Raw genomic sequence first — 26,971 nt, 5'->3', positions numbered from 1 at the left:
TTAACCAACCAGGGATTGCCTAGTATGTAATGCTTAGCTTAAAGAACCAATCTGTTTAAAACGCGCAGCTTCTGAAAACATATATAAACTCGTGCTTCTGTATAATAAATCGACATTTGCTTGCATCAAGCAGGGTCCTTTCTCTTCATTCGCTGCAAAGTGGTGACCTCGACGTGATCTGGTTAAGGATCCGACATGAAGGGCTCTCGAATCGCCTGAGCGACTTGCAGCGAATCCCACAGAACTTTGAATGGACAGCTGAAAGGGAGCGGGAGCCAGCCGGCCTGAAATCCCTCCGGAGTTGAGGTGAGCTGTGGGAAATCCGAAACGGGGAATCGGGCTTCATCCCCAGAAAGAGATGTATATGGACTCATAAAGGGTCCTCTGGTCAGATTCGGGAGTCCGTGCCTCAATCTCCTCAAATGGTGACCCCTATGGTGGTGTTCCGAAGCCTTGGAAGAATAAGGATGGAACTGGTCGATAAAAAAGACAGGTCGTGGAAGAGGGCTGCGTTCCAGAGGAGATGCCTTGGCTGAACGATCGTCTTGCTGGCTGGATCAGGCAGACAACCTAAACCCCGAGGATAACACCTGTATGCATCTGATATGGAGAAATAGTGTGAAATGGGGACAATGGACATCGATCATGATTGTATATGTCTGCTCAAGGAATGTGGGGATGGTGACTGGTCATGGGTGTGGTGTATGGTCACATAGTCACACAGCTTTGAGGAGACACCTACCCTTCTTCCTCTAACAAAGGGGCTATTTATAAAAAGGATGAGAAAAGGATGAGAGACATTCCAATGTTATCTAGAGGGAGGGAGTGCTAAGTCTTCTTGCTGGAGAAGATCAGATGGTCACAAGGACATGAATCACCTACAAACCTGCAAGACCACCACATTCTAGGCAAAGGACTGATAAGCTAATTAACATAGGAAGCCAGAGTGAGCGGGGTTTAGGTAATGAATATGTATAGGCGTTAATTGAATATTCATTTGTTTTATTGTATAAATGTGAGATGGTTCGTCACTTCGGGCATGCACGCTTGTGGAGGAGCGATCCCCCGTACATCTGCGCGCAATAAACATACCTACTTTATAACTTTCGAGTTATAGAGTCTAATTCCGCACGTCATTTTGGCGAGCCAGCCAGGAGTATTTCTGCTCAGCTGAGGGACCAGCTGCGGAGCGGATGCTCCTAGGCGCGCCCCGGGAGATTTCCTCGGAGGAGCCTCCTCTTCTCAGCTGTTCACCCGGGAGCAGAAGAGAAACCCCTGGATCCACGGATAACACGGTATGTTTAGTAACGGGGCGGCTGGTGAGACGCACGGAGACGTCCGGCGCGCAGAGTAGTCCCCAGGAGGAAAGGTACCTTGGGAGGGGGTTTGCTGACCAAGGGGTGGCCGCTAGCGATCTTGAGGGCAGATCGAGCAAATCCGAGGTTACTGCCACTCCTAAAAGCCCGGAGGCCTCGTGACGGAAAGCGGGGGGCGGGACGGAATAAGGTGGAATCTCACAGTAACAAGAGGGACCTCAGAGCAAAAGTGAAACAGAAACTTTAGCGTCGAAAAAAAAAAAAAAAAGAAGAAAAAAAAAAGAAAAAAGGGGGAAGCTAAAAACTTCCTTTAGGTTGTCTTAAGAATTGGGGAATTCCTAGAATGTAACAACTGAAATAGCGCTCTGTGTCTTGTTTGTTCTATGTGTTGTCTTGTTACATGTTTAAAACTTGGAGTTATGAAATGTATGTTGAAAAATAATAATATTCTGGTAATTCTAGGCAAATAGCGGAAAAATTAACACTCTGCTTAAGATCAGGAAAAACTAGAATCTGTTGTTTGTTTTTTTGGCAATTGTTCATTGAAATGCATACTTTGTGAACTGTTAGTGTTCCTAAGAGTTTGTACATAAGTGCACGGTACCGTATAACATACTGCTTGTGTGACTGAGGGCTGCCCGGAGAGTGTGAATGGTGTGATTGAGATGCACATTTTGATTTTCCGTGTATAGCTTAATTATTTTGACTAAGTGTGAGTGCAAGAGTGCTTGAGACGCGTGTTTGAGTGCAAAACGAGTAAAAAGCTCTATCCGCGTTTCCGACCTTGGGTGGCTAAGGCGGCCGGAGAAAAACAAAGTAATTAAAATTGCAAAATAGGAAATGGAAGGAGTAAGCCCTGTGAAAAATCGCCCTTGGGTTGTATATTAAAACATTGGAGTGATATTTTAGGACATGGTGGTACCGAAAATAGAAGGAAATTGGTTAAATATTGTAATCAGTGGTGGCCTTTGTATAAATTGGGGAGTGATGCGAAATGGCCTCAGGAGGGAGGAACATTAGATTATAACACTCTCCTGCAATTAATGTTGTTTCTGAGAAGAGAGGGAAAATGGGATGAAGTATCATATGCAGACATGTTCTTCGTCCTCCGGGATAAACCTGAGTGGCAAAAGGACTGTGGAGTAGTACCCCCTCGGGATCCTATGGTACTAGCACTAGAAAGAGTGCGGGATTAACATCACCTGATCTTTGATTATGGCTCTAGAAAAGGATGGGAAAAAAAAACCTGAGACCCAAACTAGAAAGATGTTCTTGTTGAAAATTTTGTGTTAAAAAGCTCAGGTTGCGGTTCCTTCTGTGGAGCAACCAGAATGAAACACGTTGTAAGATAAAAACTTGTACTAATGTATGTAAAACCTGTGGGGGGTGGGGGTGGGTGGAGAATCAAAGACCTTGTGAAAGTGTTAAAGTATTGGGGTGAGTTTGTACAAACCCCCGTACCCCCTCGAAGGTGCGACTGAATCATGCTGGGATGCATGGTAGGGTGTTTTCTGTTTGCCTGCAAAGGCATGATATGTAAGAACACAGACTTAAAGCAACAAGGAGCAGATTTGCATTCAGGGTAAGAAAGAGTTAAAACAGAAGTGCTGTTGCACAGGCAGGCTTGTGTAACCTGCAGAGCAGGAAGAGCATCTCCTGCCCCGAAACCTTCTGATGGTGAGGAGGAGGGGGTTGCTGTTGCTGACGATTGAGCAGAAGGACCTGACAATGTCACCCCAATTGCTGCAGCATTTGCAGTACAACAGGACCGATAACGGCCCCTTTAGGAGGGTAGGCAACGGGTCTGAGGAGAATAAAGGTGAATCTATGATGGGAAATTTAGATGTTTGAAAGTTGGTTATGAAAGATTTGTCAGGATGATCTAATAGGACTAGATAAAGGTTCGAGTTACTAGGTAACCGTGATATAGAAAAGTTGATAGAAGGAACAGGGAACGTGTACAGAAGGTAAGAGAAGAAGAGCTGGGTCGTGCTAAACTGGTAGAGGAGATGAGGCAGAGACAGGAGGAATGTCAGGCAGAAGTGAAAGAGTGAATCCCTCTCCTATGGGATCGGATCACTGTGCATATTGTAGGGAAAGTGGGCACCGGAAGCGAGAACGCCCTAAGCTAAAGAACCATCAAGGGGTTCTGGTGAACTAGGGACTAGGAAAAATGAAGTGGAATTTTAGTGAATACAAAACCAACTTATTTGTTAAACTTCAGTAAAAAAAAATAAATAAATTTGTTACAGTTGTGGTAGCTGCCGGCCACCAGGAAAACATCCTGAAACCTTTAAAGTACAAACTAAGAAAACAAATAAGAATGCCAAATTCACCAAAATCTTTGTTGGGATGAGATGTATTAGAACATCTAGACGTTTAAAGAAGGAGAAATGAAACTAAAAGTTTAAAATGATCAAGTAATTGAAATATTGAGCTTATCTCTAATTCAACAGAAAAAAGGAAAAGAGGACTTCCCTGAAGTAAAAGAAATTTTAACCAGGTGTACCTGAAAATAAATTCCAGGAAAGGTGAAAAATGCTTTACCTGTTACAGTAAAAATGATAAGGGGGAGGCTTGCCCAGTTCAGATAAAACAATATCCCTTGGTCAGCAAGGCTGTGGGGGATATTGGCAGAAAAACTGAAATAAAATACACTCTGTAGTAGTTCTACTAATGTAAATCTGTGTGTTTTGCCATGACAGTGACTTGTTATGGGATGTGCAGATGAAACTCTGCATTGACAACGAAGTACAAGGAATAAGGTTGGTCAGGTGCCTCCTACCATAGTCAAGGGCAAGACTGGGTTGGCCTCTGTGTTTGCCACCAAGGAGAATCTTGAGCTCCGCTGTTGGCTGCAACCCAGTAGGCGTTGAGCGGTGGGAACATATGCCGTGCCAGACCTTGATGTGAGGAATGGCCCCCTCTGTTATAAGAGGGTCATCCAGGAAGGAAGAACATAAGATGGCCCATTGAGGCACTGATTTGGAAATTGGAAACCGCCTGGCCGACCATGAGGCCAGACGAGTAACAGAGGAGGTAGGAAAGGAGGAATTATCCTTTATACCAGACGATAAAATCCAAACTGTAAGTACAGTTCAGGAGCCAAACTATTCTAAAGAAAACTTAAAGGTAATTCAGGACACGAATGATAAAATAAAAATAAATAAGTGGACTTATTTAAGGGATGGTCGTATAGTGGTACCATCCAATTTAATATGGACCACAGCCCTATTATTAATAAGATGCATTGGGGAGCTGATACTTTACATAAAAGTCTAAATCAGAAATTGATAGGGCGAAACTTGTATACTGTAATAAAACAGGTGACTCAGCAATGTGAAATGTGTTTACGCAATAATCCCAATACAGCAAATAAAATAAAACTAGGGAACATTAGTAGAGGAAATTATCCAGGACAACAGTGGCAAGCTGATTTTCCGAACTCCCAAGAAAAGGGGGGTACCAATATTTATTAGCTATGTCTGATACGTTTTCAGGTTGGCCAATACCTTTCCTTGTTGAACAAATAAAGCAAGAGAGGTAACGAAGGGATTATTAAATGAAATTATCCCCCGCTTTGGGGTTCTGGCAACAATCTCTTCCAATAGAGACTCACACTTTTTTGCCAAAATAGTACAAGTGAGTACAGCATTGGGAATTACATACTCCTTATTACTTCAATGTTCTGTTTGGTGCTGTCGAAGAATGATCAGAGAGCATAATGATAGTTTTTAGAACAGGGGGGATTGAATAATGAGCTACGTTCAATGAGTGATGAATGGTATACTACTTTTTTAGAAAATGATGTGCTTATATATAATTATCCAAAGTTGGGAGGTGTTCAAGGACCCTTATTGTCAACATGATGAATACACCAAGACCCTTAGTGTCAGCACCACCGATGTACTAGACACAAGGTCCTTGGATTCGTTATCTTTATAAGGGCCATCTGGTCCTAAGTTTCTGTTGTGTATATAACGCTACCTAAACAAGGAATTTGAATCATGCTCATTAGTCTATCGAGGAACAGAGTCTGTGCAGAAACAAGAAGGTAAAAAAGGTTCACTGGAAGAAGACTCCTGATCTTCATCCTGAAGACCCCCAGACGACCACTCCTCAAGGACATTGGGCAGGAGCGAAATATGTAAATGAATTCCCAGAATTGTAATGAATATGTAAATGATTTCCTGATGGAAACCATAATTGGTGGGATACTCTCTTTGGCTGGTCACCTTCTGCAACAGGAATTCTTAACACTATGGTACACCCCATTGTGATCTTATTGATCAGTTTAGGAATTTCCTTAATACTAACCATTATGTTATATTTGTGGGTTTGGAGAATGTTTAAAAGGGTAACACTTATGTATGATGCTTTATATCATTCGGGAAGACTGCTTAAGTAAAAGAATTTACTTAGTTTGATAGAAAAGGGGGGATTGATATGGAGAAATAGTGTGAAATGGGGACAATGGACATCGATCGTGATTGTATATGTCTGCTCAAGGAATGTGGGTATGGTGACTGGTCATGGGTGTGGTGTATGGTCACATAGTCACACAGCTTTGAGGAGACACCTACCCTTCTTCCTCTAACAAAGGGGCTATTTATAAAAAGGATGAGAAAAGGATGAGAGACATTCCAATGTTATCTAGAGGGAGGGAGTGCTAAGTCTCCTTGCTGGAGAAGATCAGATGGTCACAAGGACATGAATCACCTACAAACCTGCAAGACCACCACATTCCAGGCAAAGGACTGATAAGCTAATTAACATAGGAAGCGAGAGTAAGCGGGTTTAGGTAAGGAATATGTATAGGCGTTAATTGAATATTCATTTGTTTTATTGTATAAATGTGAGATGGTTCGTCACTTCGGGCATGCACGCTTGTGGTGGAGCGATCCCCCGTGCATCTGCGCGCAATAAACATACCTACTTTATAACTTTCGAGTTACAGTTTAATTCCGTACGTCAATATATATATATATATAAAAAAAAAAAGGGAATGACCCCAGAGGCACGTTCAGAGAAAGTATGAAGCATGCTATGTTTTGAACTTTTTGACTGAACCAGTTCTTGTTTGGTGTGCCCTTCCTTGAAACTGACTTGCAGACATTGTTGCAAAAAAGTGAATGTATGTGGGGAATGAAGAATCTTACTGAAAGCCTTGATATTTGGGATAATTGATTACCTCTGTATAATGTTAATCCAAAAAAAGTTGATATTGTTTGCAATTTGAATGTTGATAATTGTCTTTATGTAGATGCTAATGTAGTAGGAGGCTATGATGGGAAGGTGCGCTTATCCGGAGTAACTGCAGGGAAAGCATTAGAGTTAAATCACCTTCTTTGTTAGGCAGTTAAGAATGCGAGTCAAAAATTGCCACTGCTTTTTGTTGTTGGCTCAAGGACATGGCTATGAGGATTTTGATGGTATGTGCTGAATGGATTTTACGCGCCCCATTGCAGCAACATGTTATCAAAATCTGAGAAAATGTCAGCCTTTTTGGCATCCATTCACTCAATTGGCAGTATTGTTTGTTTGCTATTGCCTTGGTTGCCATCATGTTTGCAAGGGCCCTGCAGAACATGGCAAACCTGGTACTAGCTGTTCAAAAACAAAAAGGAGAAATTGGAGAATTGTATGGAACAGAGACAGTGGGTTGTTTTGACATTGATAATGTGCAGCTTTGGCCTTGCTTTGACGATGTGCAGCTGCGATCCTGCAGCAAAGAGGTAAATAACTTTGAGGGAGTATGAGAAGAAAAACTAGGATGAGACAGAAACAAAGGAGGAATGTGATCTCACCTCTAGAAGATAAGGAAACAGCATGAACAGTAGAGAGTAGCCTATAGTGAACAGCACTATGGAAAGTGTTGCATGAATTTGACTGATCACTCAAACTCTATTCATAAGCAGCTTGCTGACTTGAGAAAAAATGTACAGGGTATAAAGACTGAGAACGGGTTAACGGACTGGCTTTCAAGCCTTGGGTTAGGGGGCTGGTTACAAAATATAATCAAAGGAGCGTTGATGGTATTGACAGTATTGTTGGTTTTAGTATTATGTGTTCCTTGTTTGTTTCAATGCTTACAACGAGAACGCATGTTTAAAACAAACTGGATTTCGATTGCTCAAAAACAAGAAGGGGGAGATGCAGGAGGGGGCCTGGAAATCAGGACCATAAGTACCAATCAGTTAGCTGAAAGGGATGTGCTCCAGCTTGTAGGCCACAAACCCCCGGAGGACAAGGAATGTGAATAGATAACAATCAACAGGATGAGTCATGCCGAGAAAAGATAAGGGAACTGGTGGAGCCAAGGAGAGGTAACACCTTGCTGTTAATTGATGACTGTAAAAACTTAGTGTCCTTTGTTTGTAGTTAACCACCAATCAGAGATTGCCTAGTATGTAATGCTTAGCTTAAAGAACCAATCTGTTTAAAGCGCGCAGCTTCTGAAAACATATATAAACTCGTGATTGTGTACAATAAATTGACATCTTGCTTGCATCAAGCTACGTCCCGTCTCTTCATTTGCCACATCTCTCCACCTGTCTCCATCTCTGAATTTTGTCTCACTCCATTTCCCTGTTTATCTCTGTGCGCCCCCCCCCCATCTGTCTGTCTCTCAGTCATTCAGTCTCTTAGTTTCTCTCAGTCTGAGCAAGAACATTGAGCATAATCTGTGGCACTTGCTCTCTTCCTCCATATCTATCTTTCTCTGGCTCACTCACACTCACTTGCTCTCACTGTCTCGCACTCACTGTGTCGCCTGCCACCCCATGCCTGCTCCCATAATCTTGCACTTGTTCTCACACATGCTAATGACACCTTGCACTCATTTTCTCTCTCACCTGCTTGCACTTACTTGCAGTTGCACTGTCTCACAGTTGTGACTGTCACACTCTTGCTGCCTCACTCTTGTTCCATCTAGTGATCACTAGCTTTCTCTCCATGTCTCATGCTCACTTAAGTGTGCTCATCACACTCACTGTTTTGACAAATCATGCTCACTCCTACAGTCTCATACTTGCTCACTGTCTCTCACTTGTGCTCACCTCCTCTTGCATGCTGTCTCACACTTGCTGTCTCATGTTCGCGCTCTCTCTCTCACCCTCTCTTACTCAGTCTTGCACTTGCCATCTCACTCAATTTCACTCTCTTGCCCCTGGTGACTCGCAGTCATTCTGTCTCACAACTGCTGTCTCACTTGCTTTTGCTGTCTAACATTCCCTCTCTTCCTCTTTTGCTTGCACTCTTTTTCTGCCTCTTCTTGCCCGCTGCCTCCTGGTCTCTTGCTCTCGCTGCCTCGCTCTTTCTCATTACTCAGCCCCCCTCCCTCACTCTCCAGTACGTGCTCATTTTCTTCTCTCATTCCAGCTTGTCTTCTCACATTCATCGCCTTTCTTTCTCCCTCATTCTCTTCTTTGTGCTCTCCTTGTTCCTCTCCCTTCTGCATTCATCACCTAGCACTTGTCACCCCATGCTCACCTCCTCATGTTCACCTCTTCCCCTCAGTCCATCTCCTCACACTCACCTCCTTGCCCCCTCGCCCCTTGGTCTTGTTTGGTTTCTCATCCCCACTCAGCTCACCCCTGTTGCTTGCCTCCTTGCCCCGGCTCACCCCCTTGCCCACCTCCTTGCCCACTCGCTTCACTTCTCACCTGCCTCCTTGCTCCCAATCACCTCCTTTCCCACTTGCCCCTGTTTAACCCCTCACCGCCCTCCTGATCCCCTCACCCCTCGTGCCCCTCTGCTCCCTTGTGATTGTCTCCTAATTCTCACTTACCCCCTTGCTTCTTTGCCCTTTCTCTCTTGTTCGCCATCTCCCTCTCACCCTCACTCTCTTGCTTGCCCTCACCTTCCTTCTCACCCTCCCTTGCCCTCTTGCCCACCTGCACCCTCCTACTCACCCTCCCGCCCACCCTCATGCCCTCCCTCTCCCTTACTCTCACTTGTCCTTGCCCTCCTGCTCACTTGCACCCTCTCACCCTCCCGCTCACTTACTTGCTCGCCCACTCACCCCATTCACTGTCAATTTCTTGCCCCCACTCTCTCATCCCCTTGCTCCCATCCTCCCTCTCACACTCCCAATCTCTTGGTTGCACTTGCTCCCTCCCCCACTCTTGATCTCACACAACCATACCCTCTTCCCACCGCATGCTCACTCTCCTGCTCACTCTTGGTCTCACTCGCTCGTAATCGCTCACCTGTGCTCCCCTGCTTGTGCACTTGCACTCTCTCCTGCTCTCACTTCTGCTTCAGCTCGTTCTCTAGCTCTCACTCTCTCATGCCCTTGCTTGCTTGCCCTCACAAGCACCCACGCTTTCTCTTGTGCTCCCATTCCCCCCGTTTGCACTCACAGGCTCATTCCCCTGTGCTCCCTCCTCCTTGTTCCCTCTCTCACTCACTCCCACTCACTCTCACCTGCTCACTCACTCTTGCCTGCTCTCTGACTTGTGCTCCTTCCCTCCCGCCTGCCACTGCTCTCTCATCTGTCTGCCTCCTTGTTCTGCCACTGTCCCTCTTGCCCGCCCTCTCTCTAACTTCATTTAAATGAATTCTATGAAATGCAGAGGAGAATAGATTTTATCCTATATCTCTTAACAGAAATATTTCCTTCCTTCACCACTGTCCAACCACATAAGAAAATAAGCCTTAAACAGTATCAGACATCATGACATTTCCAGATTTCCACCTGCTTTTTGGCAGATGTTAGAGCAACAGTTTAGGTCCTCCTCACTCTCACCCTCCCCTTCACCTTCCTTTCTCCCTCTCTACAGTGCAAACATATAAAGGCTCTTTTCAAAGACTTCAGACAGATTTATGATTAAAGATAGGAAAATCTCTACAAAAGTCTAGACCAGACTCTTCTTTCACAGCTAAACCAAGATGATAGTTAATTTCTTAATTCTCACTAGGCTTAGTCCAACAGCACTAATTTAAGAAGCTAAAACAAAAAAAAGAAAAATTGAACAATGTATTGAATTAATACACAAAACAGTTCTAATACTCATACTTACAGGCTGAGGCTGTTCTGCAATACAACAGTTGAAACACAACCAGAACTCACTCATTGTTTACAGTCTGAAGTGCAAACACAGATGAAATGCAGGACTCAATCTCTGCAAAAGTGTCTCCAGGTAGCAAGTTCTTTAAATAGATTTATTTATAATGGTTCCAGTGTGAAAAGTTTCTCTGTTGAGCTTTTTTCCAAAGAAAAGTCAGTTCCAGGATAAACAGGTTGAAGATAATTTATTTTGGAGTCTTCTTTCAGAAGACTGGTCCAAGCACCACATAAGTGTTACATGTGCTTCTTTGATCCCTAGCGTTATGTGAACCTGAAAAGAAAGAAGCATATTACATCAGAAAGAAAGATACAGAATCTCATACTCACAGACAGCCACCCACACCAGTGATTCCTTGATAATATTTTGAACTACAGAGTGGAGAGACAAGAGCAAACAAGCCACGCACATTTCTTTTTTTAAGAGACATCTCTTAAAAGCACAGGAGCAGGCAATTCCAGTGTCAGAAGTCAAGCAAGCAGGGCAGGCCAGCTTGGCTGAGCAGGGATCTTCTTCTAGAACTTAGGTAGAAAAGGAAAGTGTATAGACACTGGAAGCAAGGGCAGGCAACATGGGAGGACTACAGAGATGCTGTTCACCACTGTAGGGAGAAAATTAGTGCAGCCAAAGCTCAACTACAGTTCAAGCTGGCCAGCACTGTGAAGGACAACAAAAAGGGCTTTTAAAAATATGATAATATCAAAAAGACTATCAGAGATCACATTGGTCTGTTACTTGATGAGGTCAGTCACCTCATAAACAGGGATGTAGACAAAGAAGAAACATTTAATGCCTTCTTCACCTCTGTCTTTAACACCGATGATGAGTCCTGAGACCCCTGAAGCCCTGTGTTGAAACACCGTGACTGGGGGGATGATAAACTCCCAGCCCACTCTGAACTTGTTCGAGACATTGCTCCAGTTGGATGCACATAAGTCTATGGGGCCTGAAGGGATTCATCCCAGGATACTGAAAGAGCTGGCTGATTACTGTGACTACTTGAATTCCTGTGACAGGCACTGCAGCTACTCAAACCCCAGCAACAGGCACTGCAGCTACATCAGTCCCCACAACAAGCACTGTAGTTATTCAAACTTTGGAAACAGGTACTGCACCTACTCAAAACCCAGTGACTGGCACTACTACTCCAACCTTAGTGATGGGTGATGCAGCTGAACCAGAGGACCAACCTGTGTTGATATCAGTTGCCCCTATACACAAGAAGAAATGGACACAAAAACCATCTCGTTTAGTAAAGGAGGAAGCAGGACCATCACAGGAACAAGAGTAAGCGGCAGTGTTGCGACGGAGGGAAGACACAGTCACTCAATATGAGTGATCAGCAGACTTCATTTATTGTCCCTTACAGTCACCTTTTATGCCTTGTTATAATTAGCTCATACATATTACAAAAGTTAAGCTCATTATTGGTTAGTTGCCTAAATACCAAGCCCGCCCCTTGTTTCTCTTCTGTAGTTATCTGTTCCCACCTGCAACATTCTTTTCCCACCGAAATCTTCCTGTTATTGTGTAACAAGGACAGCCAAAGACAGTGTATTTTTGCTTTACTTCAGATAAGCTGAGAGCGATGTGCATTTTTGTCCAGCCAGCTGGACTATGTCTATGTGACCCTTTTCAGCTAGCCAGTTATCCACACGGCAGAAAAAGAGGGAACGACTCAATCCCTATCCCTGAGTGAGCTGTGGGATATGCGGAAAGATTTCAGCTGTTGTCCAGGTGAGACTGCTCCGAGGCTGGGATAATGGGGCTAATAGTTTGGAATTAGAGGGTAGGGAAGCCAAGCAGCTGGAATTTCTTTCTAGGGAAGGGGACATTGACAAGGCAACTGGAAGAGGAACACAGGTCACCGGCCTCTGGAGACAACTCCTGTCAAACATGAAAGACAGGTATCCTTACAAAGAAGATGTTATATGACGCCCAGGCAAGTGGTCTGCAACAGAGAGAGGTATCCAGTACCTGAGGGAATTAGACATGCTAGAGGTGACTTACTATGACATGAACAAAACACAGATACCCATAGAAGTCCAATGCACATGACCCATGTGAAAGACATTTGTATGGAGCACACCATCATATGCCAACTCATTAGCAGTAGATGAGATGGAGATGAAGCGGCACTGATGGTGAAGTGGCTCACCAACTCTGAGAATATGAAGACAATCTCTCTTCCTCCCTTGTCTCAGCTGTGGAGAAATTGGTCCAGCAACTCGACAAGGATAGATCCTAATCCCCACTGTACAGACCTACATTTCAGCTATTAACAACAGGTGTACTTTTGCTCCAGAGAGAATATATAGAAGGTACACACCACAGGGTACCCTGTGGTTTTTTATCTGTGGTACTATGGAGAGGACATGAGGAAGTGGGATGGAAAACCTAATTCAACCCAAGAGACACGGGTAAGTGAATTGCAAAGAAAAACAAAACCAGGAGTTATTCCAGGAAAGCTGCTGCTCCAGTCTCCAGTGGGCAGTTTCCCAGAGAGAGTGGAAGAGCTGATCTTACTCCTGATCCTATGGAAAGGAAATCTAATCTGTTTTTACAAGAATAAGTAGAGAATCCTATGACCAGGACTAGAGAGGCCCTGCCTCCAGCCAGGTGGAGGAGAGGAACAACCAGGTTTACTGGATTGTGTGGATCCGATGGCCTGGCACATTAGTTCCACAGGAGGATAAAGCTCTATTAGACACCAGTGCACAGTGTACCCTAATGCCATCAAGCTATAAAGAGGCAGAACCCATTAGTATTTCTGGAGTGACGGGGGGAACCCAACAGCTAACTGTATTGGAGCCTGAAATAAGCCTGACTGGGAATGAGTGGCAAAAGCACCCCATTGTGACTGGCCCAGAGGCTCCATGTATCCTTGGCATAGGCTGTCATCTCAGGAGAGGGTATTTCAAAGAACCAGAAGGGTACTGGTGGTCTTGCGGTATAGCTGCCTTGGAGATGGAGGAAACTGAGCAGCTCTCTACCTTTCCTGGTCTCTTGGAGGATCCTTCTGTTATGGGGTTGCTGAAGGTCGAAGAAGAACAAGTACTGTGCCGATCACTACCACAGTGGTGCACTGGCAGCAATATTGCACAAAACAAGACTCAGGGATTCCCATCCATAAGCTGATTCACTGACTGGAGAGTCAAGGAGTGATCAGCAGGACCCCCTCACCCTTTAACAGCCCCATATGGCCAGTGCAAAAGTCTAATGGAGAATGGAGACTAACAGTAGACTATTGTGGCCTGAAATAATTCACACCATCGCTGAGTGCTGCCGTGCCAGACATGCTAGAACTTCAATATGAACTGCAAACAAAGGCAGCCAAGTGATATGCCACCACTGATATCGCAAATGCATTTTTCTCAATCCTTTTGGCTGTGGAGTGCAGACTACAGGTCGCTTTCACTTGGAGGGGCATCCAATACACCTGGAATCGACTGCCCCAGGGGTGGAAACAGCCCTGCCATCTGCCATGGACTGATCCAGGCTGCACTGGAGAAGGGTGAAGCTCTGGAACAGCTGCAATACATTGATGACATCACCATGTGGGGCAATGCAACAGCAGAAACTTTTAAGAAAAGGAAGAAAATAGTCCAAATCCTTCTGAAAGACAGTTTTGCCATAAAAGAAAGTAAGGTCAAGGGACCGGCACAGGAGACCAAGTTTTTGGGAATAAAATGTCAAGGTGGATGTCGAGAAATCCCAGTGGATGCGATCAACAAAATAACAGCAACATCTCCACCAATTAATAAGAAAGAAACAAAGGCTTTCTTAGACATTTGGAGAATGCACATTCCAAACTACAGTCTGATTATAAGCTCTCTCTGTCAAGTCACCCAGAAGAAGAAAGATTTTAAACGGGGCCCTGAGCAATGACAAGCCTTTGAACAGATAAAACAGGTGATAGTTCAAGCAGTAGTGCTTGGGCCAGTCTGGACTGGGCAAAATGTAAAAACTGTGCTCTACACTACAGCCAGGGAGAATGGCCTTACCTGGAGCCTCTGACAGAAAGCACCAGGGGAATCTCGAGGTCGACCCTTGGGCTTTTGGAGTTGGGGATACAGAGGATCCAAGGCCCACTATATTCCAACTGAAAAAGAGATATTGGCAGCTTATGAAAGGGTTTGAGCTGCTTTGGAAGTGATTGGTACTGAAGCGCAGCTCCTCCTGGCACCCCAGTTACCAGTGCTGGGCTGGATGTTTAAAGGGAGGGTCTTCTCTACACATCACGCAACTGATGATACATGGAGCAAGTGGGTCACACTGATCACACAGTGACCTTGAATAGGAAATCCCAGTCATCCAGGAATCTTGGAAGTGATCATGGACTGGCCAGAAGGCAAAGATTTCAGATTGTCACCACATAAGGTGATGCATGCTGAAGAGGCCCTACTATATAATAAATTGGCAGAAAATGAACAGCAATATGCCTTGTTTACTGATGGGTCCTTGTTGGGGCTCTTGCTGTATTGAATGATTATGCTGAACTCTGAAGCAAGTGGAAAAATACTGAAGAAATAAGACGAGGTTACGGCCAGAACAGTGGGATGAAGAAAAAGGAGCAAATTGCAGATGTTTGCTCAAAACCAAGGCCAACGGGACGTGATAAGAGGAGCTGGGAAACCGCAGAAAGGAGCCTACATGCCAGAACAAGCAGAAACAGAAATCTTCCCAGTAAACAATTGTTAACCAATCATATTATTATACGCTTGTAAAATAGCCAACCACATTATTGCACGCTTATAGAATGCCTTATAAAAGTTTACCTGGTTTGTACAATAAACGGATCAGATCTTGAACTCTGTGAGTATTTGAATCTGACTCCCGCTCGCCCGAAATGCCCGCAGCATCTGGTGACCCCCGACGTGATCCGATGAGGGTCGACAGGATCGGTTAAAAGGTCAGGAGGATTCATTAAGGATCGTGTTACGAGCTGCGGAGCCGGCGAGGATCCTGCTGCCAGCGGAGAGAGAGCTGGGCGCCCGAAGAAAGGCGGAACGTGCACGGCTGACCGGTGAGTCAGGAAATTTAAGCAGGATGGGAATCACTGCATCAGTGGTGGAAAAAGCAACCGTAGACAGTTTGATGAAACTGGCAGAAAAAACTGAAACGCCAGTCTCACGGCAGGCAGTAGTTGATCTGCTATGTTGGAGTCGCCGCCGTGGTTACCTTGCTTCTACGCAAGATGTATATAATAATGAAACATGGAAGAAAGTAGGAGAGGACTTATGGGAATCTGTGCAAGTTGGGACTAAGGGGGTAAAGACTTTGGCTCGCACGTATCGAGCTGTACGGGGTATGGTCGCGCAATTACCACCCTGGTGTCCTGAAAAGGAACAAGCGGCGAGCGGCGGCGTGCGGCCCGGCAGGCCCCGTCCCGGTCGCGGTTTCTCTCCAAGGCGGCACCCCCCCCCCGCTCCGATCGGCGCCATGGCGATGCAAGCGGCCAAGCGAGCTAACATCTGGCTGCCCCCAGAGGTCAATGGGATCCTTTATATTCGGAACCTGCCGTATAAAATCACAGCGGAGGAAATGTATGATTTATTTGGGAAATACGGACCTATTCGACGAATCAGAGTTGGAAACTCTCCTGAAACAAGAGGAACAGCTTAAGCTTCTCAAGGAAAAATACGGACTTGATTACAACCCCCCCCCCCCCCCCCAAAAAAAAAAAAAAGGAAAAAAAAAAGGAAAAAAAAAAAAAAGAAAAAAGAAAAAAAAAGAAAGAAAAAAAATAAAGAAAAAAAGAAAGAAAAAAGAAAAAAAAAGAAAAAAGAAAAAAAAGAAAGAAAAAAAAGAAAGAAAAAGGAAAAAAAAAGAAAAAAGAAAAAAGAAAGAAAAAAAAGAAAAAAAAGAAAGAAAAAAGAAAAAAAAAAGAAAAAAAAGAAAGAAAAAAAGAAAGAAAAAAAGGAAAAAAAAAAGAAAAAAGAAAAAAAGAAAGAAAAAAAAAAAAAGAAAGAAAAAAGAAAAAAAAGAAAAAGAAAAAAAAGAAAGAAAAAAGAAAGAAAAAAAGGAAAAAAAAGAAAAAAGAAAAAGAAAGAAAAAAAGAAAAAAGAAAGAAAAAAGAAAAAAAGAAAAAAAAGAAAAAAAGGAAAAAAAAAGAAAAAAGAAAAAAAGAAAGAAAAAAAGAAAAAAGAAAGAAAAAAGAAAAAAAAAGAAAAAAGAAAAAAAGAAAAAAAGAAAGAAAAAAAGGAAAAAAAAGAAAAAAGAAAAAAAGAAAGAAAAAAGAAAAAAAAAAGAAAAAAAAAGAAAGAAAAAAGAAAGAAAAAAAAGGAAAAAAAAGAAAAAAGAAAAAAAAAGAAAAAAAAAGAAAAAAAAAGGAAAAAAAAAGAAAAAAAAAGGTGCTTCAGATGTCACCTACAAGAAATGCGTTTCTGCTTTGAACTAGCTTTTGAGCCTTTGGGAGTAAACTATACGGCTATAAATCAATCATATTGGGGTTGGTTAGATAAGAAGTATAATGACACGAATTTTGGCTTTAGTGATAACTGTACCTGGTGGAATACTACACTTGTTAAAAATACGTATTTTTTGCAACAGTTGATTTACCGTTTAAATGTATCAATTTATTTACCTCAACAAGAATTGAGGGTGGTTGAGGGATTTATTGAAACAAGGTCTGTCTATATTGTTGTTTGTTATTCTTTTGTTACTTTTAGTGCCTTGCCTTTTACAATGTTTTCAGAGCTGTGTGGAACGCAGTATTAATGCTGTATTTAAAAAGAAAGGGGGAGGTGTTGGGGCTCTTGCTGTATTGAATGATTATGCTGAACTCTGAAGCAAGTGGAAAAATACTGAAGAAATAAGACGAGGTCACGGCCAGAACAGTGGGATGAAGAAAAAGGAGCAAATTGCAGATGTTTGCTCAAAACCAAGGCCAACGGGACGTGATAAGAGGAGCTGGGAAACCGCAGAAAGGAGCCTACATGCCAGAACAAGCAGAAACAGAAATCTTCCCAGTAAACAATTGTTAACCAATCATATTATTATACGCTTGTAAAATAGCCAACCACATTATTGCACGCTTATAGAATGCCTTATAAAAGTCTACCTGGTTTGTACAATAAACGGATCAGATCTTGAACTCTGTGAGTATTTGAATCTGACTCCCGCTCGCCCGAAATGCCCGCAGCAGGTCCTGTCATATTGTAGGAAAGCATCGGAGGTGGAAGGCCCCCCCTATGACAAGTCACAGAAACTGCTGAAGGAGAAGGTGAATCGAGCCAGTTTGCAGAGGTGAAAGCAGCTGGCTTTAGACATTGCTGAACAACTAAAATGGCCAATACTTTGCCTCTATACTGACTCATGGATGGTGGCAAATGCCCTGTGGGGGTGGTTGCAGTTGTGGAAGCAGAGTAACAGGCAGCACAGAGGTAAACCCATTTGGGCTGTCGCATTGTGGCAAGATATTGCTACTTGGGTGGAGAACCCGGTTGTAAAGGTACATCACATAGATGCTCACATACCCAAGAGTCGGGCCACTAAAGAACATCAAAAGAAACAGCAGATAGATCAGGCTGCTATGATTAAGGTAGCACAGGAGGACCTGGACTGGCAACATAAGGGTGAATTACTTATAGCGTGATGGGCCCATGACACTTCAGGCCATCAAGGAAGAGGTGCAACCTATAGATGGGCTTGTGATCGAGAGGTGGACTTAACCATGGACAGTATCACACAGGTCATTCATGAATGTGAAGCATGTGCTGCAATTAAGCAAGCCATGTGGTTAAAGCCTCTCTGGTATGGAGGACGATGGCTGAAATATAAATATGGGGAGGCCTGGCAGACTGACTATATCACACTTCCATAAACCTTCCAAGACAAGCACCATGTGCTTAAAATGGTGGAAGCAACCATTGTATTCTGGGCAGTGGCATGAGGCACAGTTTATGTTTCAAGCCATCTGGTGGTTGCTTCAACTATTGCCTTCCATCATGTGCCTCTTCATCTCTCCAAGTCATCAGGAGTTTTGGCATGTGTCAGAAATTAGGCTACAAATGACAGAAGCGTAAGGATCTTTTCTGATTCTTAAAATATTACAGTTTTTATGTTGTATTGTTGCTATTATTTTGGGTAGTTAATTTTTGCTGCATACATGTGCTGTGTGAATAGTTTTTACGTCAAACTTTTTAAACTGGGGGGAAAAAGTTTGCGTATACTTATATGGTTTTTTTGTAGTGGTTTCACACTAGCCAAGACTCTTCTAAATTAAGTCTGTGGTAAATCAACAGTATTAAATTAACTTAAGAACACATTTTCTTTTGTTTGTTTGTTTTCTTCTGCTTTTCTTTGTTATTTCTAGCAGGGAGATGAAAGACACAGTTGTTAAAAAAGAACAGCATCAGAAACATTCTGGCATCAGCTTTTAGAGAGTTAGAAATTGTTTTACTCTCAAATCTTCAGCAACTTTATCTTTTGAAAAAAACCCACCACCAAACACCAAAGCAACCCATGCTTCATTTACAACACAATATTTAAATAAAAGAACCAGTAAACATGCAAAGAGTTTTTAAACTGCAGATGTTTTAAAAGTTTGTTTACTTCCAGATTTGCTGCCTCTAGATGCTAACAAAGGAATGTGCAGATTTTGCTGCTACTAGATGGTGAGATGTAGCCATGGAAAGGCAAGACAAACCTTTATGTCTGAGTGAAACATATTTCATACATTTGTATCTTAAATACTCTGTATGTCTCTGTAATACTCTCTATGGATAACATCACATGTTATTTTACAGCACTATTGGGAGATCAGATTAAGCCCATGTATCAGCAAGTGCTTGTACTAGTGATACGAACTACTCTGAATTCTTGCTTAATAGATTTAAAGAATCATTTTTAGATGGGGGGGAGGGGGAGAAAAGAAAAAATAAGTTTGTAGTATTACACGTCAGACCACAAGAGGCCATCTCAGAATGCCCTTAGTGAATAAAAAGAGGAATAGGTGGCTGATTTGACTTCTCTCAACTGATGCCCCAAAACAAAAACCACAGACTACTACATTGGAAAAAACAATGCAACTTACTGACTAATGAATGTAATTTATCAGAACATCACCCTGCTTTGGCAGCAAGAAAGAGCTATGAAATTTTATAAAGTGGGTTTTTTAGCTTTTTTTCTTTTACTGCAGTTTGAAAAGGAATAAACTGTAATTAGATTTATCTAGTACTATCAGTGATGACAGAAATGGTTATTTTAAGAAATGAGCTGATGATAGGCAGAAATAGACTATGTAAATGAAAGAAGATGAGAAGATGCCTAATAGAAGAAAAAGAATCTTTCCTTTTGGGAAGGATGGAGGGAAAAAATAACACAAGATTAAGTTAGTTATTCTGTTATGCAGTGCTTCCAGTTTTCTATAGTGAAAGTCTGGGATTAATTGAAACTTCAAGATTGGACTTTAGTAAATGTTGTATAGTGAATTTCTGTTGGTCAGCTGAGTTGCATTCACTGACTGCGTGTATGTGGTTAGCTGATGGCAAATGCAAGGTAATGTGAATTTTTCTAGGCTACAGTGAAAGACAGCTACATTGAGTTGAATCACTTCTGTTAGTGGCCAAGATTAAGTCAGGACACCTCAGACTGATAGCAATACAGTGTCATCTTGCTTCCATGTAATTCAGATGTCATCATAGCATAACAACATTCAGAAAAACTGGTAGAAAAAACCCAATAATGTTTCCTTATGACTAATTTGCTATATTTTCTTTCTAGTGAAAATAAAATGACATACCACTGGTAAATTCAGCCAATTAATGTGCTTTTAATGAAATACTTGAATACTTGAAGACACATCACTTCTGTAGTACTGAAATTTTGGATGATGGGTATTAGTTAAAAGAATTTCAGTTTGAAATCAATGTTAGAACATTTAATGGTAGAATTCTACTTTGTATTTAGAGCAACAGCAGAATGTTAGTTTCATGTGTTGGTAACTGAATTAATAATTTCTTTTTTTGTAAAATACTTTTATTTTCCTTTCAGTGCTTTGTATCCTACTTGCATTCAGTTTACTTAATGAAGAATAAGGAAGTATTTGATGTTTTCAAATTGCCTCTAGCAGAATATGACCTGTAAGTATGCTCAACAGAAAGGATGGTATGGAAATTGAAACTGTATAGTGAGAAGTTTTGCAGTGTATAATAGCTTTAAATAGCTGTTCAGACTATGTAAACACAGAATTGGACAGTCTTGTAATGTATTTACAGTTTCATGCTTATGCTGTGCTTTTGCATATTTTCAAAGACTTATTCTAAACAGAAACAATGTGTAAAAACAATACATCTCTATAAAGAGATATAACTCTTATAAAAAGATAAATTTGCTATATACAATAGAAGACAAAAGTTGTGATCTAAAAGGATACTGAACAAACAACAGAATTTATTTTCAGATTCAACCTTCAGCCTCATAGCTAAATGTCAACCATTTAAGTGTATTATTTAAAAAATAATGGAATATATAAAGAGGATACATTGCAGTTTTGAAAGCTAAGGAATGTTGGATATGTACCTCTCTTCCTAAGGGAGGCCTGGTAACACCCCTGTATGGGGTGGCCTCCCAAAACTGGAATTCTCTAGATGGCAAACGGCCTACATGGCCAGACTTTTGGAAAAAGCCAGGCAATGGTAAAGGATACTGTCTATATGATGACAAAACGTATAAGTTGGGTCCTAGATTTGATTTACAAATATTAAACCTAACCACCACAGTATTTATGAAAAGTGATAATAACTGCCATTGGAAAGCTCAAAGTAAAACAGGAGGACCATGCCCTGGGAATCCAGGGCAAAACACTTGATCACAATCTGATGGATGGAATGATTATTGGATAAATAAGACTACCATCTATGTAGGAAATTGGAACGTGGATCAAATTAGAAACATAACAGTAATAGATTTTTGTAATAATACCCAATTACAAGGTCACAATCCATCAGGACAAGATGCTAATTGGGCTTATGGCTGGTATAAAGCAGGGAGATTCTTAGGAGCAAATTTAACTGCAACACATGGACCTTGCAAACTTCCCCAAGGTTATTGGTGGTTATGTGGGGATGGATTTAGCAGGAAACAACTTCCCCCAGGATGGTCAGGTATGTGTACCGTAGGATACTTAACCACCCAAGATCGAATTTATAACCAAATGTCTCCACCTCCAGGAATCTATCATAATGTCTGGAGACGTGTTAAGAGAAGTGAAAACCCCATTGTTGTGAGACATACTGGATACCACAGTTTTGTTAGGGGGTTTATCCCATGGTTAGGAGTTAGTAAATTAGAAAAGACTGTAGTAAACATGTCTGCAGAAATTGAACAAATGTTTAATCTAACGACAGATGCAATCAGCTGATTGAACCAGAAAGTAAAATCTTTGAGTAAGGTGGTAATTCAAAACAGAATGGCCCTAGACTTAATTACCTTAAAGGAAGGAGGAGTATGTATGATAATAAATCAAAGTTGTTATGTATACATAGACCAAAGTAATCAAATTGAAACAGACATCCATAAGATATGGAACAAGGTTCAGATTTTGCATGAAATTACTAAATACAATTTCTCATGCAGTTTTGAAGCTATATGGAACAAACTGACTTCGTGGTTACCTAATTTAGAATGGTTAAAGCATGCTTTTGTTATAATACTTATTATAGTAGTTTTAGGAATATTAATATGTATATTACTTCAACGTTTTGTTTGGTGCTGTCAAAGAATGATCATAAGATATGATGATTTTCTGTATTTGTAAAAGAATTTACAATAGCTGTTAGAAAAGGGGGGAATGAACAGTGAATGCTGTACCACTTATGTAAAGGATGACGCACCTATGTTTAGTTAAAAGTCAGGAGATGTCCAAGGACCCTCATTGCCACATGACGGATGCACAGACTGCTAAGTCCTTGGGTTGGTTATCTTTAAAAAGGGACATTTGGTCTTAGATTCCTGTTGTACATGCAACGTGGCGAAGATGGAGACTTTAAACACGGCCGCTGAGGAATAGAGTCTGCGTAGAGACAACTCCTCAAGGACATTGCGCAGGCACGAGATATGTAAATGAATTCTCAGAATTGTAATGAATATGTAAACGATTTCTTGGAAAACTAATGAATAGGTATGAGTTGCTTGTATAAAGGGGGGACTGAAAAGTCCCCTCGGTGTGCATGACTTTGGTGGAGCAATCCCCCATGCACCCGGCGCTGCTGAATAAAGATAACCTCCGCTTGCCTGTATATTGCTGACTGATTCTTCAAATCAGTTTAATTTTCAGCGTGATTGAGACATTGCTCCTTGGACATAAATTACATTTCAAAAGATTCACTGTGCTTGGTAAAGATGAAACATTTATGCGCTGGACTGAGCTGCGTCTATTTTACTATGTCTATTTTTGTACATTTATGTGAACCATTACACATTTTGTATGGGAGGGAAATGAATTCTGGTAGGTTGACTTTACAGATGACAACTATCCGAGATTATTTTAAAATGTGAAGTTTTAAGATAATCTCATGTGACATAGGGTAGTGAAACGGGAGCGGGAGCAGGAGGCGAGTGGGGTGGGTAGGAGGCGGGGGATTACTTTTGGTTTTAAGAGTGTCCTAAGAGAACAGTTTTTAAAACGACTCAACAGTATTGCTCACCGCACTGCTGACAAAGACCCTACCTGTTCTGAGGGTAGGTACCCCTGCAAGGAGGCTGTTCTCATAACGCCTCACCTGGGCCTCGGCCGCTCCGCCGTCGCTCCTCGCCCAGCCCAGCCGCAGGGCTAAGGCCTTGTAGTACGGAAGATACCAGTGGGCTCATCGGTAAAGAGCTGCCGCCTGCAGGCTGGGGACTCCACGGGGAGAGATTGCCAGGGCTGCCCCCCTGCTTCGCTCCGCGGGCGGGGAGCCGGCAGAAACCCAAGCCCCCCGGTCCAAGGGAAAAGGGAGTGCCCAGTTCTGGTGCCCGAGGCACAGCCCGACTCGCCGCCGGCCGCAGGTACCTGCTTCACACCCCCCGGCCCAATCCAGCCCCAGTGGTACCCCTGATGGCAGGCAGGCCTCTCCTCGGGCTCACGGGGGAAGGAGGGGGTGGTAAAACCGCCGACTGGGCTGACGGGGCAACCCAAATCCCTGTCCCGGTTACTCACCACTGTCCGCAGTGGCAGCCTCTCTTTGTCCGCTTCTCCTCAGCACCTTCTTCCCCTCCTTTCGGGAGTCCCGTGCCCCCTCCCCACGGCGCTTGGGACCCCTCCAAGAGGAGGACGGAGACAAAATCAATGGAGGAAACTGGCGACGACCGGGCGGTCATACGCAACGGGCAGGAACGGCGCTAGTGTGTCTTCGCCCTCCCGGCCGACTCCCCTGCCGCAGCTAAGCTCCGTACACTGTCTGCTGCCGCCGGCGAAGCGCCTTCCCTCCGCGGCACGGCGAGCCCAGCCGGGAGGGTCTGGGAGGAGGTAAAAATGGCGACCTCAGCGGCGCTAGTGCAGCGATGGGAACGGATCCACCAGGCCGGTTCGCTCCACGCTACCACCTGGGCTCATCAGCACGACGAAGAAGATAAGAAACAAAGGAGACTAATCAACTAAAGCAGTTGTTTTAGTCTGTCAGCCTTTATATACAACCCGCTCCTCTGCTGCCGCACTTTCAAACCGGCGCCGGACATGGCCGCAGCGCCAGGGCCCGGCGAGGCAGCCGCCGGCACCGCAGCACCCTCTGGCGCCGCGCGCGGCACCGCCGGGGCGCTGCACGAGCCCCGCTGGGGGCAGCTGGATGGGGTGGCCTAGGGTATATAGTCGTTTCTGCGGCCCCTTGCTGCCAGCCTGGGGCGGTGAGTTGGGTCAGGGAGCGGCGGTGGGTCAGCCAGTGGGAGCAGGCCTGGCAGGTCCACCTTAGCTATGCTCAGTTATGTGGGGTATGTTCCTCCTACACAGCTCTCATCACCACAGGCCCTGGTCAGCAAGGCACTCCTAGAGCTTCCTCGCATCTGCCTCATCCTGTTTTCTGAAATCATCTTAATAGGGCACTTGAGCCATCTGGGAAATAAGACTTCAGCTGGTGCCATGCATGGGTGGTCCTGGGGACAAACTCTCCCTGTCTACCAGAGAGCTTTCCGTGTCCAGCCAGGAGAATCCTTCTCCCTAAGTAGGATTCCTCTCCTTTCAGGTCCATAAAGTTAGGGAGCTGGGTAAAGCCAGCATTCCAGATTCCTCCTGAAGTCAATTGAGAGAAAAGAATCTGGAGGAAGGAGAGGAGGGAGTCATCTTACCTGCTCAGATGCTCACCTTTGCTTTGTCAGGAAATTGCACATCACAGGACAGTTAGCATAAAAAACAGTTAATTCTGTTCTGGCATTCATAAGGCCTTGAGAGACATGTGAAATACATTAATGAGAATTGATATGATCCAGGTCAGACCTTCAAGAAAAGAAAAATGATGACAAAATGCTCTGGCATGTGATCTCAGGCTATTTACAGCAGCAAACCCTCTCTGTAAGTTGACAACCTTTCCCACCTTACTTATTCCCCTTATAGGATTATGATTTCAGTCTATGGCAGCAATACGAGCCTGACTTAGAATGATTAGGGCTCCTGTTGACTTCTCCACACCCATAGCTCTTACTGATTCAAAATAGGTATTGCACCACTATGTTACCGTAAAAGTCAGCAGAGAAACTCTAAGACTCATTTTGGAGTTTTAGAAAGCAGGCATTCTTTGTTGCAGCGCTGGGCACACATGCAAATAGTTTCACAAAGCTGAGTGCACCCATCGCCCGAAATCACATAGGTTATATAGTGTTTGAGTTATACATATTCATTAAACCATTTCCATATTCATTATATTTCCCAGAATCATCATATATAGGCTAATATATGCTAATACACTCTGCACACGCATCATGAAATAAGTCGGTGATCATTTAGGGGTCTCTAGCAGTGATCCATAGTCATCTTCACCATGTCTACTCGTTGACCTCAGGGTCCAGGCATGCTCACAAGGGGTCTTCTAGGGAGTTGTACAATTATGTCAGTCTTGAGCTGGTTTGTTCTAATTTGTAGCCTTGTCCTTGTTCCTGTTATCTCTAAGAGCAACCCTCGATTCTCTTATTTATTACTTTCTTATCTTCAAACCTCCTTTTCTCACCACAGAAGGCCACAGCTGCACATTCCAAAAATGTTATATTGACCTATTTTTTATTCTAACAAAAGGTTAGTAAAGCAAAAAAAAAAATATTTTAGGCTACACTGACTCTTGAACAGACCTTATTCCACTCCATTAGACTGGACCATATATTGTCCTTAAAAAAGAAGAAAAAAGGTTTCACTTTGCCACTAAAAGTGGCAAGCATGACTCAAACATGAAATCTGACCAACGTGCAAGATCAGATCTTCCCCACTGAGTGGCAAGGAACTGGTAGCAGCTATACCCAGAGACACCTCGGTTCTCTTGTGTTCCAGTTCTCCAAATTAAAAGAAGCTGCCGTCCTCCTCCATCTCACCTGTGTGCTAGTTGCCCTTCTTTTACAGATTATGTGTGGTTCAGCTGCATTGGTAAAAATGGAATATGTTGCAGTGTTGAAGAGTTTCCACTAAGCTGAACTCGGACAGTATCATAGAGACACAGAGACCGATTATAGAGTAGAAAGTTTCCTTGTCTATACCTAAATCAGCAAACTGTTATAAAACAGTCTGAAAAGTATAAAAATTATTAAAAAACTTTTGGTCTCTGTTTTTAGTGTATATGAATATGCCTGATATTTAGGCTTATTAACAATATGGGTTTCATGTCTTTAATAAAAGCTGTATCAACTGACAAATACAATGCATAAGACTGTGCTCCTGCAATGACTTCAATTGATTTTCCTTGCTCTCTTGCCTTTTTTTTTTATATTTTTACAGACTTCTTTTATGATTTTGGACATTTTTCTTAGAGGCCTTTAAGCCACTGAGGTACCAGATGTTATTTCTGAATTACCTTCTGAAGGACCACGTGAGGGGTGTTTGAATCAGGTCACAGATCTAGTCACTCATCTTCCCTTTTACAGATCCAGCCACTGAAAACCACCAGTCCCAGCACTATACCCTACTCATGGTGTTTCACTTGCACATGATTAGATGATGGAGTATCATTATCTGATGAATACAAAGAACTGTTGCAAATATTGTTACCATTTTATTTAAGCTTCTAATTATTATTAATGAACTATACTTCACAAGAATCCTGTCATGTAGAGAAAATATTATCTCCACTTTCAAGATGAGAAATTGCTGTATAAAGAGGCAATATACCTTGCCTCAGGTCATACACGTAGTACATTATAAACCCAGAAATTTAATCCAGAATTTGAGTGCGGATCTAGTGTGGTGGGTTGACCTTGGCTCACTGCCAGTCCTCCCTCCCCCTCCTCAACAGAACAGGGGAGAAAAAAAGATGGACAAGCTTGTAGGTTGAGATAATGGCAGTTTAATAACAAAATCAAAGGCCATGTGTGGAAGCAAAGCAAAAAAGAGGAAATTTAGTCTCTACTTCCCAGCAGCAGGCAATGTCCAGCCACTTCCTGGGAAGCAAGGCCTCAGTACACATAGCACTTTAA

The 26,971-nt window shown here is 42.9% G+C and overlaps 1 protein-coding gene across 1 annotated transcript in view; it reads right to left on the bottom strand.

Annotated features, from left to right (window-relative positions):
- Window positions 1-24,105, bottom strand: part of LOC129783035 (CDC42 small effector protein 2-like) — a 62,968-nt gene extending 38,863 nt beyond the window's left edge. The window contains exons 1-2 of the mRNA XM_055792704.1: window positions 23,526-24,105; window positions 10,340-10,657 (exon numbers count right to left, since the gene is read on the bottom strand). Of these exons, the coding sequence (XP_055648679.1) occupies window positions 10,340-10,393 (54 nt within the window). The 5' untranslated portion in view covers window positions 10,394-10,657; window positions 23,526-24,105. The remainder of the gene's footprint in view (window positions 1-10,339; window positions 10,658-23,525) is intronic.
- Window positions 24,106-26,971: the final 2,866 nt, after the last annotated feature.

The sequence above is a fragment of the Falco peregrinus genome, chromosome W (genome assembly GCF_023634155.1).
Source record: "Falco peregrinus isolate bFalPer1 chromosome W, bFalPer1.pri, whole genome shotgun sequence".
Lineage (NCBI taxonomy): Eukaryota > Metazoa > Chordata > Aves > Falconiformes > Falconidae > Falco > Falco peregrinus.
Note: the sequence above shows the minus strand (reverse complement) of the source record. Positions and strands in the feature narration are given on the sequence as shown.